The following is a 14,067-nucleotide window of genomic DNA, read 5'->3' as shown; positions in this document are numbered from 1 at the left end:
AAAATAAAAGAGAAACAATACATACCACTCGACATAATTCCTGAACATCATGTTGCATGAAGCTGTCTAAAGTCTCCCATCTTTATTAAAAACAAAACAAAAAGCACCACTTATAAAATGGTAATATTTGAAAGAAACCCAGAAGCAACAAATATATCTGATTCAGTGCACACACAAAAAGGACATATTAAAATGAGATTAGCTTTGAAGCATTTGGGAATTCAGCTAATCTCTTAATGAATCATCAAAGCCTGCATTTTGCTCTGTTCTCAATGGTTGTTGGCCACATGTATACACACTGCAAAACCATTTTTCTGTTGGAAAGAAAATCCTAACGGTAGCTTAACCTTACACCAAGGAGGCCGTGCAGCTGACCCAATGGGCTGTCAAATGAAAGAAGAAAGGTATCTAGCAGAACAGTCTGCTGTAACAAACACAGTTAAAAATAAAAGGCAAAGGTTGATCTATGATAATAAAATTGAATGAACATAAACAGTGGACCACAAACAACACTCTCTATTAATCTTGCGAATATTCTGCATGAAAACACTTGGCACAATCTCCTCTGACTGCATGCATTACATCACGGGTGTCAAACTGCCGGCCCACGGGCTGGAGCGTCACGGAGAAACCGCGCCCATCCCATTGCCGGCAATGGGAAAAAGTTCCGTGACGTCATCTGACGTCACGAGTTTGACATGTCTGCACTACATGAATGGTTTAAGAATCAGACAACAATTCTGGTTAAGGAATTTTCTCCAGGAAGTTCTGGGAAACATTCTGTCTTCAAATGAGGTCTCATGTATGGTGTTAAAATCCCTTCCATCAGGCAAGGTCATCCGCAGCCAAGGGGGGAAAGGCTACATTCCCTTACTTGTAAGAATGTCCTATGCCACAGGTACATTGTTACTTTAAAGCAGGGGTGGGGAGCCAGGCTAGCCCGGGAATTCTGGGAGTTGAAGTCCACAAGTCATAAAAGGGCCAGGGTTCCCCACCCCTGCTTTAAAGTAATGAATGCCAACTACTCCCCCCCGCCCCCCCCCCCGCCCCCCCCCCCGCCCCCCGTGAATCAGGCCTGCTCCTTTCTGCCTTCAGGTGATGCTCAAGGACAGGATGTTGATAACGGGCTGTTAAGGACTTGGGAATGAAGGTTTTTTTTTTTTGCTGTAGGCATTGCTTTAAGATGCAACAAAACTAACTTAAATTACTCACCTCCATCAGGCCCCAGGGCATAGCCACATTTATTCAGTGCCAGTGTGCTAGGTGCTGCACCTACGTAGTGCTGCAATGTTTAATTGATTAAAAGAGGTTTAATTGTTACGATTAGGCACATGCCTCCTAATTAAGCCAGTAAGCTTTTTTTTAAAAAAACCCATTGTTTCTGCCTGTTTGCAAGTTCAATCAATACCCAGATTAAGATTTGTAGGCTTAATCAATTAAACATGCTTCAATTTTGTTGCAGCCCTGATAAGGTACCATCTGCATTCACAAAAGGTACACAATTTAAAGAGACCAGAAAAACCACTTGTGAAAAGTCCCAGAAACTTCTGTTAATCACTTAGCTGCGGAAGAGCTCTTGGAAACCGTTCCAGCACTTACCCAAAAGATTTTGTTAGCTTCTTAGTTCCTACTGGTTTGTCGCTATGTTGTAGTTCATAGAACACTCTCTGCAATGCTAAAGGGACACTTTTTGAGGAGTCGTCTCCTTCGGTAGGCATCATATATACAGCCTAAAAAGCACATATAAATTGAGTTTAAAGTCTGCAAACAGGTCCCAATCCTTTTGTTTTTAATGCCATGTCCCAAAGGTGTTTTTTTCCCCCCAAAAGGCAAGTGGACTTTGTTTTTCCTTGAAGATGTTTCACTTCTCGCCCATGAAGCTTCTTCAATTCTGAACGAGAACAGGATGAGAAGCAAAACATCCTCATGGAAAAACCAAGAAAGTCCAGTTGCCTTTTGGAAAAAAAGCACCTTTGGCACAACCATGACCTAGATGATTGAGAATCTCCATAGACATTTTGTTTTTTAATCCAACGTCTGATTCTCTCTGGTGATTTGCTGGGCAATTCAGTTAAATATTCCTGTACAACCTGCTTTGCGATATCCAACAAGTTCACCCAGGCTGCTGACAGTGAAAGGTTTACATCAGACAGTTTGATCCTTGAGACCCGAACTACCACCAAACCAGCACCCTGTTTGAGTCTGGGGAAAAAACGCTTAGATTTCACTCAGCTCAATGATACGACGTGGGATTAGGGATGGGTGAGTGAGTGGAGAAAGGAGTTTCTGAACAAGACTGCCTTTCCTATTGCTTTACTTTTGACTTATGTCCAGTCTTTATCCCCACATATCCAAGATCCTGGGATGTTGTTATAAAGATGGATCGTTTGGACTCGTAAGGTTTCACAAATTTCAAGCAGGACCGAGGTCCACTGGTAAACAAAACTGGCCATCTGATGGCCACCCAAGTCATTCTCACCAAATGTCAATTTCTCAGCTCGAGTGAGAACGCTCGGCTCCCCTAAGGTCACTCTCTCAACTGCACAATTCTACTAAAAGGTAAAGGAATCCCTGCGGATTTTACTCCACTAGTCATTGCTGACTCTAGCGGGCAATGCTTGTCTCCGTTTCAAGGCCATTGAGCCAACTCTGTCTGAAGATATTTCCATGCTCATGTGGCCAGCATGACGTCACGGAACGCTGTTACTTTCCCACCGAAGTGGTACTTATTTATCTACTTACATATGCATGCTTTCGAACTGGGGAGCTGGGGCGAGGACGGGAGGTCACCCTGTCACGTGGCACTTGGGTCTTGAACCTGGGTTGCTGGCTTTGCAGCCGACAAGCCCAGCATCCTAACCGCTGAGCCACCGCACCACCCTGCACAGTTCTAGTGGAGGAGTTCAAATGCATCTGAAGAACACCAAGAAACACAGTTCTGCCAAATTCCAATTGAGGCAGTGCCTCAGGCAGGGCTCCTGAAGCTCGAGGCAGACCTTCACCATCTACTCCGCATAGCTGCTTGTTTTGGCACTCGCTCACTTGTCGAGCAAATTTCGATCCTGGGAGCCTCAAATGAGGGCTGTCCAGCTTCTAATCTACCTAGATCTCCAGAACAATTTTGAATACCAAACTCACAGACAAATCAGTTTCCCCCAGCTCTTGGTCAGATGTTTGTAGAAGTGTGCTGAAGAGGGGATTTCTATGGGATACCCTTTCAAGTCTGAGGAAAAATAAAATCCAGGGCAGCAATTGCTCACACTGGCCGATGTGCTCTTTTATCCTATCACACTCACATTTTGCTTTATATAGCAGGCTGAATTGGGTCAAAATTTAGGATAATGTTTGCAATAGATTCTGCTGTCCTTCTTCCCTCTTACATAAAGCCATGCAAGGTATTATGAGTAGGATAAGTATGCTTTGCAATCTCCTGTGCTCTACAAAATAAAATGGAAAATTCCTGTCTGCAAGAATTTGATAGTCAAGTTTCTAGAGCTGCTGCAGAAGTAGGAGTTATTTATTACCCAGAATTGTGTCTTATTGGTTTAGTTTCAAGAAACACTGTGAGTCAACTTTGGAGAAAGAATGGAGCTCAGTGACTGACCACTTGCTCTGCATATGGAAATTTGTGAACCTATGATGTAAGGTAGAAAGGATAGTGGAAGTCTACTGACAGAAGGTTCTGGGAAGCGATGAGAACAACCGTGGACCTAGCCAAGGGCCCTAAGGAGATTAACAGGTGAAACTACAAAAAGTAAAATTATACGTGATTTAATTGATGAACAGGAGAGCGGAACCCAATAATTCATAGAGAACCTGCTATGCTATCTAAATAAACCTAAACAGGTCAACAGAAGATCAACCAGGCTCAGGTTTAGACTGTTCAACGAAATACTTCTAGCAAATTCCCCCCCCAAAAAAAGTTAGCCCCCTTTTTAAAAATCCTGCTTATAAGGGTGGCACATCTACAGAGACCTGAAAGACAAGGATGGGAGCAGTGAAGAGCAAATGACCAGGGAAACAAGACTTATTTTTTATCTGTTTATTAATTAAATTTCTGTACCGCCCATCACACTTGCTGAACAGTCTCAAACAGTATGAGATTCATACTGACTCTCCTTTAATAGGCCAGGGAAAAATGGGCAAAATATAGAAAACTAAGACAACTTGAGTCCACATTTATTACTGAATGTGTCAATGCAGGATCTCTGCGGGCTGTCTAAATTTCTTTCTTACTGAAGTCCTACTTGACAAATGGATGCTGTGCTTAAGAGGCGACATGGAAATGCCGATTGGGTTGATTTTTCAGATTTCTCCCCAAGGTTCCAGCAAGTCCAGGTTGATTTTATTCCTAGTTCTCAGGAACAGCTGTCTGCAATCTGACACTTCCAAAGTATTGGACTCTGGTTCCAACCGCCCACAGACAAAAAGGCCAAAGGAATTATCTGGGGTAATTAGTTGGTAAAAAGCTGTCCTAGAGGTTGACTTTGTTGTTTCCTATCTAAGATCAAACAACTAGAGAGGGAAAATAAAGTGCTCTAAAAATGAGAAGCAAAAAATGTACATAGGGAAGGTGGCTCTCTTTTGGCACAATGCCGAAACAACGAAGGCCCCTCATTATTAACTGGAAAGATAACAAACCAAAATATGAAGCTTTTTGGGTATAAGTTGAAAAAAAATGGGTAAGGTGGTTAAGCACTTTTAGGGGCATAAAAACCCAAGAAAAACATGTTCTTTCTTGACTAAAGCACTATAAATAAGGAAATAGGACAGCTGAGTGGGAGATGGTAATTTGAACTGCTTGCTTTCCTCAAGTGTATGAGTGGAGCAACCATGAAAATCCAAGCACTTTTCCTTATTGTGCTTCTGAGGGATCAAAGCCTCTGGGCTGAAAGAATCCTTGGAAGGTGCTGAAACTGGTTTATGGCAGCATTTTCTGCTACCTCAGACGTTTGTGTGTGTGTGTGTGTGTGTCTGTCTGTCTGTCTCATCAAGATCAAAAGCTCTCAAAAGACTCACCCTCCGTACAATTTATTCTAACAGGTTTTAAAGCCATCCAAGCTAATGGCCAAGATTTGTGAAGAGAATCCCATAGGATAAAAGGGTTTGCATGAAGTTGTGCTTCCTTTTATCTACTCCAATTCTTCCACCATAGTCAGTTCTGGTTCTAATGTCTGGAAAAGTCCAAAAGGACTTCTATCTGTCCACTTTCTTTACGCCACAGGTGATTTTAAAATGCCTCAATCGCACCACTTGTGCTGTCCCCTTTTGAGGCCTTCTGACAAGCCAAGTCAAGGGGGAAGCCGGATTCACTTAGGAACCATGGGACTAATTTAAGAACTGCAGGGATTTGTTTAACAGCTGTGGCAAGAAAAGTCACATGGGGCAAAACTCACTTCATAACTGTCTCACTTAGCAACATAAATGTTGGGCTCAACTGTGGTTGTACGTTGAGGACTATCTACAAAGGCCTTCAAATTTTCCAGCCTTGCCTCACAGAGGTGTTTTGAGCTCCCTGATAATTCTGCCTCTCTCATCTGCACTTTTTTGTGCTTTACTACCTCTTTTCTTTCAAATGTGGGGATCTTACTGCATTTGTCACAGTAACTTAGTAAACTCAATCATGGGAGCATGGATGGGCTATGGGCGTAGAAAAAAAAGACACCAATAACATAAACATTTCCTTCTTATCTCCAAATACAGGTAGTCCTCAACCTGCAACTGTTCATTTAGTGACCCTTCAAAGTGATAACGGCACTGAAAAAAAGTGACTTATGACCGTTTTTCCCACCTAAGGCTGATGCAGCAACACCATGGTCATGTGATCAAAGTTCAGACATTCAGGCAACTGGCTCATATTTATGACGACTGCCATGTTCCAGGGTCATGTGATCCCCTTTTGTGACCTTTGGCCAAGCAAAATCAATAGGGAAGCCAGGTTAACTTAACAAACCGGGTTACTTATTTAACAACTGCAGTGATTCACTTAAGAACTGTGGCAAGAAAAGTCGTAAAGTGGCGCAAAGCTCACTTAACAAATGTCTCACTTAGCAACAGAAAATTTGGGCTCAATTGTGGTCGTAAGTCAAGGACTCCCTGCAGGGGGTGAATGGATAGAAAAAATCCCTTTCGTAGAAAAAAAGAACATCTCAGACACGTTTTTCCCACCAGTTAGCATTTATCCTTTCTGTAAAGTCTGAAGAAAACTTAAAACACTGAGCATGAAGTCTGGAGGAGACTTTTTGCTCAAGGAAGAAATGTAACTTAAAACCTAAAGACAAAATTCACAATGAAACAAAATGCAAAACAGTTAACGCTCTTTGTCTGAATAGGAACATGGGAGCTCGTCTCCACAATGGCACTGGGCGGCGCTAAGACCCAGTTTTATAACTGACAATCAGGGACGAAATGGCACTGCCCTCTTCCTTTCCCTTATTGGAATCTCCATTATCTTTGCTGCTGCTTTGCGGTGCTTGGAAAAGCCTTGCTTGTACGCACGAGTCACAAGACGAAGTCTACGATGACTGTGCACAATCGCACGCCTCTTAATAGCAGGGCTGTCTCCGCTGCGTAAAGAGAATGCTAGCAGTAGGGAGAAGAAGAAGAAGAAAAAAATACTCCAGCACAAAACAAACAGGAGCTGCAAATTAGGATTCCAATGCGAGGTAACCACAACTATGGTGGCATCTTGTGTCACCGGTAAGCTCAAACCCAGAAGCTACTGAAATAAACCCAGAGGAGGGCTCCTAATGTTTTTCTTCTCCAATGCAATAGATAACAATATCGGTCAGCCGCAAAGATCTTTAAGATAAAGATAACCTTTATTGTCACTTTTTCTGTGTACACACTGGCACACAATAAAAATGATTCAAAAGAATACACACATATATATACTGCTCAAAAAAATAAAGGGAACAGAAAATAAGACATCCTACTATTAAATACAGTACATTGTGTTGTACTGTATTTTTTTGAGCAGTATATTTACGTAGGTAAGCAGGTAGGTAGTGGTGGTGGATGGGTGGATGGACGAACAGATACACATACCATACCCATAGACACATATGCATGCTGTATGTTGGTATGTATACATACACATATATATGAATGATTCACAGTCCATGTCGAATACATATTTACCTTTCGCAGTTGGTTTGTGAAAAATAATGTCTGTAACAAACTGTTCATGTAGCAGGTTGCACCCTGGTTCTTCAGACCCACATATCCTGTGTGCTTCTTGGAGTCCCATCTGGAATATTCATAGAATTGGGATATAAGAATTGTGCCTAGACACATTTTACACACTCATACACATACGTACTGAAATCAACCTAGAAACTTGGTTTCCATCCCTGAAATCCAGCTGGTTTAAATTTAACTGTCAGCAAATCACACATCTGTTATGGAGCAATTAGGATAATAGTACACATGTTCAGAATTCTGAAATCTTTTCAAGATTTCGAACAAAGCAACAATAACAAAAAGAGAAATTAAAAACAAAGATATAGCAATTTCCAAAGAAAAAGTCATGTGTCTGAAAAATGAAAGCTACTTAGAAGCTATGCCTCTGTAAAATGATTTGCCTGAAACTGAATTATTGAATATACCGCCCAAATTTATGATAAACAACCAAGTCTATTACCGATTCTACAATACAGGTAGTCCTCGACATATGGCCACAATTGAGCCCAAAATTTATTCTGCTAAGTGAATCATTTGTTAAGTGAATTTTGCCCCATTTTACGACCTTTCTTCACACATTTTTAAAGTGAATCACTGCAGTCATTAAGTTAGTAACATGGTTGGCAAGTGAAATCTGGCCTCCCCATTGACTTTGCTTGTCATAAGGTTGCAAAAGATGAACACGTGACCCTGGGACGCTGCAACCCTTATAAATATGAACCGGCTGTCAAGCATCCGAGTGTAGATCACCTTACCATGGGGATGCCACAATGGTTTAAGTGTGAAAAACGGACCTAAGTCACTTTTTTCAGTGCTGCTGTTACTTCGAACTGTCACTAAATAACTGTTGTAAGTTGAGGATTACCTGTACAACCAGTTCCTCTGGGAGGAGGAGGATTACTGCGTAGACAAACTGAGACCTAGATTGGAGGAACCTCTCAAGAAAACCTGCCTCCTGAAGTTGTGGGTGTTTCATCACTGGAGGCTTTCAGGAAAAGAGGGAACAGCCGCCATTCAGGGCTGTCAAACTGGACGCGTCATCAGGAAACCACGCTCACCCCATTGCCGGCAATGGAGAAAAAGCTCTGATATGTCACACGACATCACATGACATCGCGGGTTTGACATGTCTGGTCTAGATGGTATGAGGATTCCTGCACTGATATGTGTGTGTGTGTGTATCTCCCTCCTAGAAGAACTTGAAGGTCTTTCCAAGAAACCAACTCCATTTGAAGGAACAGCCCGTAATTAAAATCCCTCCTTCTTCCATTTTATGTCATCTCCTTAGATAGGGATTGTTTGTTAAACTTGCTAACCAATGTATTAGGCAAGTATTACATGTGGGAATGTGAGAAACAGTATGCATGATTAAGGTGTAGGACTTTGACTCGGTGAAAGAAATTTAAGGTAGAAAAATATGAGTTTTTCCTCTCTTAACTCCACAATTAAAGAATTTGTAACATTTCTTAGAAATAACTCATAAGTCTGAAAAGGGAAAAACTGCAAAGGAAAAAGTTAAGCAAACTACTTTTTCCCCTCAAAGAAACAAAAAGAGCAAAAGCTACTTACGCTACACCATGAGGCGCATCAGCTTGAACATAAACTTCAAAAGTTACTTTGTCATCTTCTATGTAGCCTTTATCTGGATCAGTAACTTCCTACCAAAAAGGAAGACAGAAGGAGTGAAGGATTGAACCAAGAACATCAAACCCCCCGTAAGGGCTCTGCACAAGTACCCGTTCTGTGAACGGTCGTATTTCAATCTGAAGCTCAAGTCAATATAAACATACATCAATTTTAACCACTGAGCTCAAATGATACGGGATGTCTCAAGCTGTCAACAGATGGCCATTTCTATAAATCGCTAGTTGTGTTCGCACAACTGCGAACACAACTAGCTGGGAGGCAAGGAGACTGACTGGGAGGGTGGGGCACAGAACAACTTCTTCTATCACAGCACCTGAAGCCGCTTCTTGTCTCTCTCTTCCGGGTGAACACAAACTAGCCTTTGAGCTCTGAATGTCAGGATGCTTTAGTAAGACTCATAAAGTCTGCTGGATTGTCTGGCAATCTGACTCCAAGGATTTCAGTTCTGAAAAATTACTTTAGGCTAAGAGGGGAGGGGGAGGGGAGGGAAGATAAGGTAGCTAAGCTAACTAACCACAACTCCGCTTCAACTCGACCTGGGTTGTGATGTGTTCTAGTCCATCCAATCTGGAATGAGCCAACTTGCCGCAGGAAAACTCACCGCAGTCAATTCGCCAGGGGACAATTCAAATTAATTATTTAAAATAATTAAAAAATATTTTAATGTTTGTCATTCACATTTCGTTTTGTCCCTTTGGCATCCTTTCTTCAATATTACAACTCTTATCCTGCAATGAGCTAGTTGGCCAGTGGCGAGTTGTCCTAGACCCCATCCAACGTGCCACGCACCCCTCCCCCCCACGTGGCAAGCAGTTACTTACACTCCAAGACATAAAATTGGAAAAGCCCCAATCGTTTTCCTTATGAAAGAACAAGTGGCTGATGCGACGACTGAACGACTTCTCGTCGTCCTTGTAATTTATTATCTTGAGGACTGCCTGCGCATGGCAAGACCATGACCTGCAACAATTAGAGAGATAACGCTTGACACACTGTGCTGCAGAAAAGCCACTCACAAATTATATTTTACTGAGCAAGCCTCTTCATTTCTTGTCACTCCTGGATGTAAAACTTTCCTCCGGTAACCTCTCAGGAGTAGTAGCCATTATTAATATCCTGGAAGCAATGTATGAAAAGCTTCTCCCTTTTAACAAAGCTGTTTATTTTATTTCATTTTTTAATGTCTTCCCACATAAATGTTCCATCTCATTTGATTATTTTCTTCTACAGATGGTTAAAAATGCTATGCCTCTCAAGCAACGTATCTCCTCGAAAACTTGTATTTCTATTGACTAATAGCAAATCATAGTAATAAAAAAAATTAAAAATCACATAGAAAAATAATCTGTTCATTTAATGGGAACATTTAGTGGGAATATGAAAAATTGATTCTACTTAGGTGAAACTTTTGAGTGTAAATTCACAAATAACGTGAAAGTAAATTCTGCACTTGCTCCCTACTTTGTTTTCAACTTTTGATTTTATCTCAAAGTCCAGGCTCCAGAGAATAAAAGGAAGTAAGTAGTCAAAATATTAAAGGAATTGGATCGCTCTCTTTGTATCCTATTCTGTCTTGTTAGAACTGCAAGGCTTAAAATGTAAATAAGTAAAACTGTACAACCAGCTAAATAAATGCATGACAGTGATTTAATTTTTTTAAAAGAATTTTTATTTTCTTCATAGCTCAAAACCATACCTGCCAAAACTATGGCGATTTAAGCTTTATATTTTAAATGAAATGACAAAAGGGAAATTCTCTAATTTAACCTTCCTGTCTGCTGAAGGGCTTCTACATTTAACTACTGTCTTTATGAAAATTGTAGCTGTCAAATATTGCAACACAAACTGGTCATTCTGCAGAGATGCATTCACTACTAGTATCTCTCATCCGAATTATTTGCATTCGTTTATCCAACCTAAACTTCAGTGTTGTGCATCTTTACATGGTTCTGTTTACTGTAAAAAAAATTAATACTTATATTCATTTAAGGTCCAGATTAACCATTTGTAAAGGTTGTGGGAAAATGTTTACGTTCCCAGTGATTGAGGGTTACCTTATTAATTGGTGTCTATAAATTTAAGAATCAATTATCATATCATTTTCGTCAATAGTTAAAATTAACAATTCAGAACACTGATTTCTACCCCAAAATCTGGACCAGTATTTCTCAACCTTGACAACTTGAAGATGGGTGGACTTCAACTTCCAGAATTGCCCAGCCAGCCATGCTGGCTGGGGAATTTTGGGAGTTGAAGTCCGCCCATCTTCAAGTTGCCAAGGTTGAGAAACACTGATCTGGATTGAAACAAGTCACTGTTCTCATTATGTTCTCTGAGGCTACCAACATTGTAACATCCAACTTTCGGAAGTGACAAATAAGTCCTCTGTGTGTCTGAAAGTTGAATCATGGCAATCAACTGGACTTCGTTTCTGCCTGGTTTGAAACGTTTCATGGCTTGCCAAAGTAGCTTCTTCTTGGATCTGCTTGCATAAGCAGGAAAACATTTCAAACCAAAAAGAAAAGAAATCCGCTTGACTCAACTACTAGACAACTCTGGATGGCTGAGAATCTTCATCGACATACATCCTCTGAATATATGCACATCTGCAGCACTGTTCCCATTTGGCCCCTGCCTGCTGATGCCCCAGGCTGGATGCATTATCTCCTATCGGGCAACAGATCCACGTGCAGAAGATTTCAAGGTGCTGCATTCAAGAGAGGTGCCGTATATCAATTCATAACAGGACTTACGTGGAATCGGACTCAGCATTGCACTGAAGAAAGAATCCTACGCTCTTTTGGTGTGGCCTGTCTGGGTAAAGCCGTGGCATCACCATGATCTTCCAGGGAAGGTTCCGCACAAAACAGGGGGGACTCAGGACCGACTCGCTCAGCCGATTGAAACGCTCAACCGTGAACTGAAACGTCGCCTCTGACCGCCAGCTTGTGTCTGCAAAATAAGGAAAGCAGCATTCCAAGAGTCTGCAGTCTCGTCCGTGGGTCTCCAACAAGAGAATCACAGATGCAGTAGTCGCTTGGGACCGTCCAGTTATGATAAAAAGGTACATATCACCGGGATTCAAAGTTCTGGTGGCTGGGGCCCCTGCAGCAACGCGATTGCAATTTGGGTGCTCGGCAACTGGCCTGCCTTCACAGCCGTTCGCCGCATCTCACAGGTCACGTGACTGATTTGCAATGTTTATTTGGGGAGGGGGCAGGACACTACAATCGTCATCAATATGAGCCAGTTACCAAGTGTCCAAATTTTGATCATGTGACCATGGGGATGCCGAAAAGGGTTGTAAGTGTGAAAAACGGTCATGAATCCGTTTTAAATCTGTTGTCATTTTGAATGGTCACTAAATGAACTGTTGTAAGCTGAGGACTACCTATATACAGATAGAGACAGAGATGGGGGGAGGTAGGACATTCCTCTAGTAAGGAACTTGTAGGTTTTTATCCTGCTGCATCATTACAGACATAATAATCTTTCTAGTATAAGTATGATTTTTAAAAAATAACATATGCTTGTACAGTAATACAGCTGCTAGCTAAATCATTCCTGCCATGATTTATGCTCACTCACCCAAGGCTACCCAAATCTCCAGCACATTAGAAGTTAGGAGGACATGAGTCAGCTTCCAAAACATCACACACATTGTTTAGGTAAATCAGGGGTCATTTTAATTTGAAATCTGTGTCACTTTTTTAGGAAATAGAGTAACCGGTCATAATGCAAACTTCAATAAATGCATTAATGCAGGGGTCTTCAAACCTGGCCCTTTTATGACTTGTGGACTTCAACTCCCAGAATTCCACAAGTCATAAAAGGTCCAAGTTTGAAGATCCCTGTATTAATTGCTGCTGCTGCTGCTACTACTACTAAGTTGGAAGGGACCTTGGAGGTCATCTAGTCCAACCCCCTACTCAGGCAGGAAAGCCTATACCATTTCAGACAAATGGCTGTCCAGTCTCTTCTTAAAAACTTCCAGGGTTGGAGCATTCACAGCTTCTGGAGGCAGGTGGTTCCACTGGTTAATTGTTCTAACTGTCAGGAAGTTTCTCCTTAGTTCTAGGTTGCTTCTCTCCTTGATTAGTTTCCATCCGTTGCTTCTTGTCCTGCCTTTGGAGAATAGCTTGACTCCCTCTTCTTTGTGACACTTTATTTTTTGGCTTTATAACTTACTAATGATAAAAGTAACAGCAACTTCAATTCTAAAATTCTTTTTTTTCATTCTGTAGCACAAAATGTACTTACTAAAATAAACTACTTGCACAAACCAGATACAGTGTGCTGCTTTCCTTTTGAAAGCAATAGCATAATTTGTTTTTTTAAAACAAGAATATTTTATTTTTAAGTTGTATACTTCTTTAAAGTTTATCAAATCAAAACTGCAAACAACTAAGAGAGACCCAGATTCTTGAAAAAGCAACAATGAAAATTTTGTGACTAAAAAAAATAGCACTTAGCAATAGCACTTAGACTTATATACCAGCCCACAATCCTTTACAGCCCTCTCTAAGCAGTTTACAGAGTCAACCTGTTGCCCCCAACAATCTGGGTCCTCATTTTACCGACCTTGGTAGGACGGAAGGCTGAGCCAACCTGGAGCCGGTCAGGATCGAACACCTGGCAGCGGGCAGTGAGTTAACCTGCAATACTGCAATCTAATCACTGAGCTACCATGGCTCTTGCTTCTACTTCTTGGCATATAAAATATTGTATATTGGCTAATCATCCTATCAATTATTAGTTAATTGTAAGCTAATTGTAAGAGTTCATTAATAACACCTGATGATATTCTATTGGATCAATGATTCCCAAGATATTATCAGCAAAACTGCTTGGTTTGGAAAACTTCAAATCTGTTCCCTGGGTGGAATACCTGTTTTTTGTTTTGCCCCATCTATGTGCACAACCATATGATAGATATTGTGAAAAGAAATTCAGTCTACTAAAAAATGTGTAATTATTTTTAATAAGTGAAAAAGAAGTAGAAAATGGTAAAAGTCAAGGGCTGCAACACAACAAAACTGTACAATATTTGGGACTTGTTAAAAATAAGAAAAGCAATGACAGACTGATGAATAGTGGGAGATTCTGAACAGATAAAATGAAGCAATTCTCCACCCAGCACATGACATTTAGCATGTCCAACTGCAATGGATCCTACAAAAGTTGTTTATACATCATGTAGGGAAGTATTTTGTTTTCTCTACCCTAAATCTACCATTA

At 41.0% G+C, this 14,067-nt stretch overlaps 1 protein-coding gene across 2 annotated transcripts in view; it reads right to left on the bottom strand.

Annotated features, from left to right (window-relative positions):
- Window positions 1-14,067, bottom strand: part of USP7 (ubiquitin specific peptidase 7) — a 90,350-nt gene that overhangs the window by 34,309 nt on the left and 41,974 nt on the right. For both annotated transcript variants that reach the window (XM_081338111.1, XM_081338112.1), the window contains 6 exons: window positions 11,583-11,781; window positions 9,651-9,789; window positions 8,752-8,840; window positions 7,141-7,249; window positions 1,600-1,730; window positions 26-80 (listed from right to left, as the gene is read on the bottom strand). In XM_081338111.1, the coding sequence (XP_081194237.1) occupies window positions 26-80; window positions 1,600-1,730; window positions 7,141-7,249; window positions 8,752-8,840; window positions 9,651-9,789; window positions 11,583-11,781 (722 nt within the window). The remainder of the gene's footprint in view (window positions 1-25; window positions 81-1,599; window positions 1,731-7,140; window positions 7,250-8,751; window positions 8,841-9,650; window positions 9,790-11,582; window positions 11,782-14,067) is intronic.

This window comes from Vipera berus (assembly GCF_964194415.1).
Source record: "Vipera berus genome assembly, chromosome: 13".
NCBI lineage: Eukaryota > Metazoa > Chordata > Lepidosauria > Squamata > Viperidae > Vipera > Vipera berus.
Note: the sequence above shows the minus strand (reverse complement) of the source record. Positions and strands in the feature narration are given on the sequence as shown.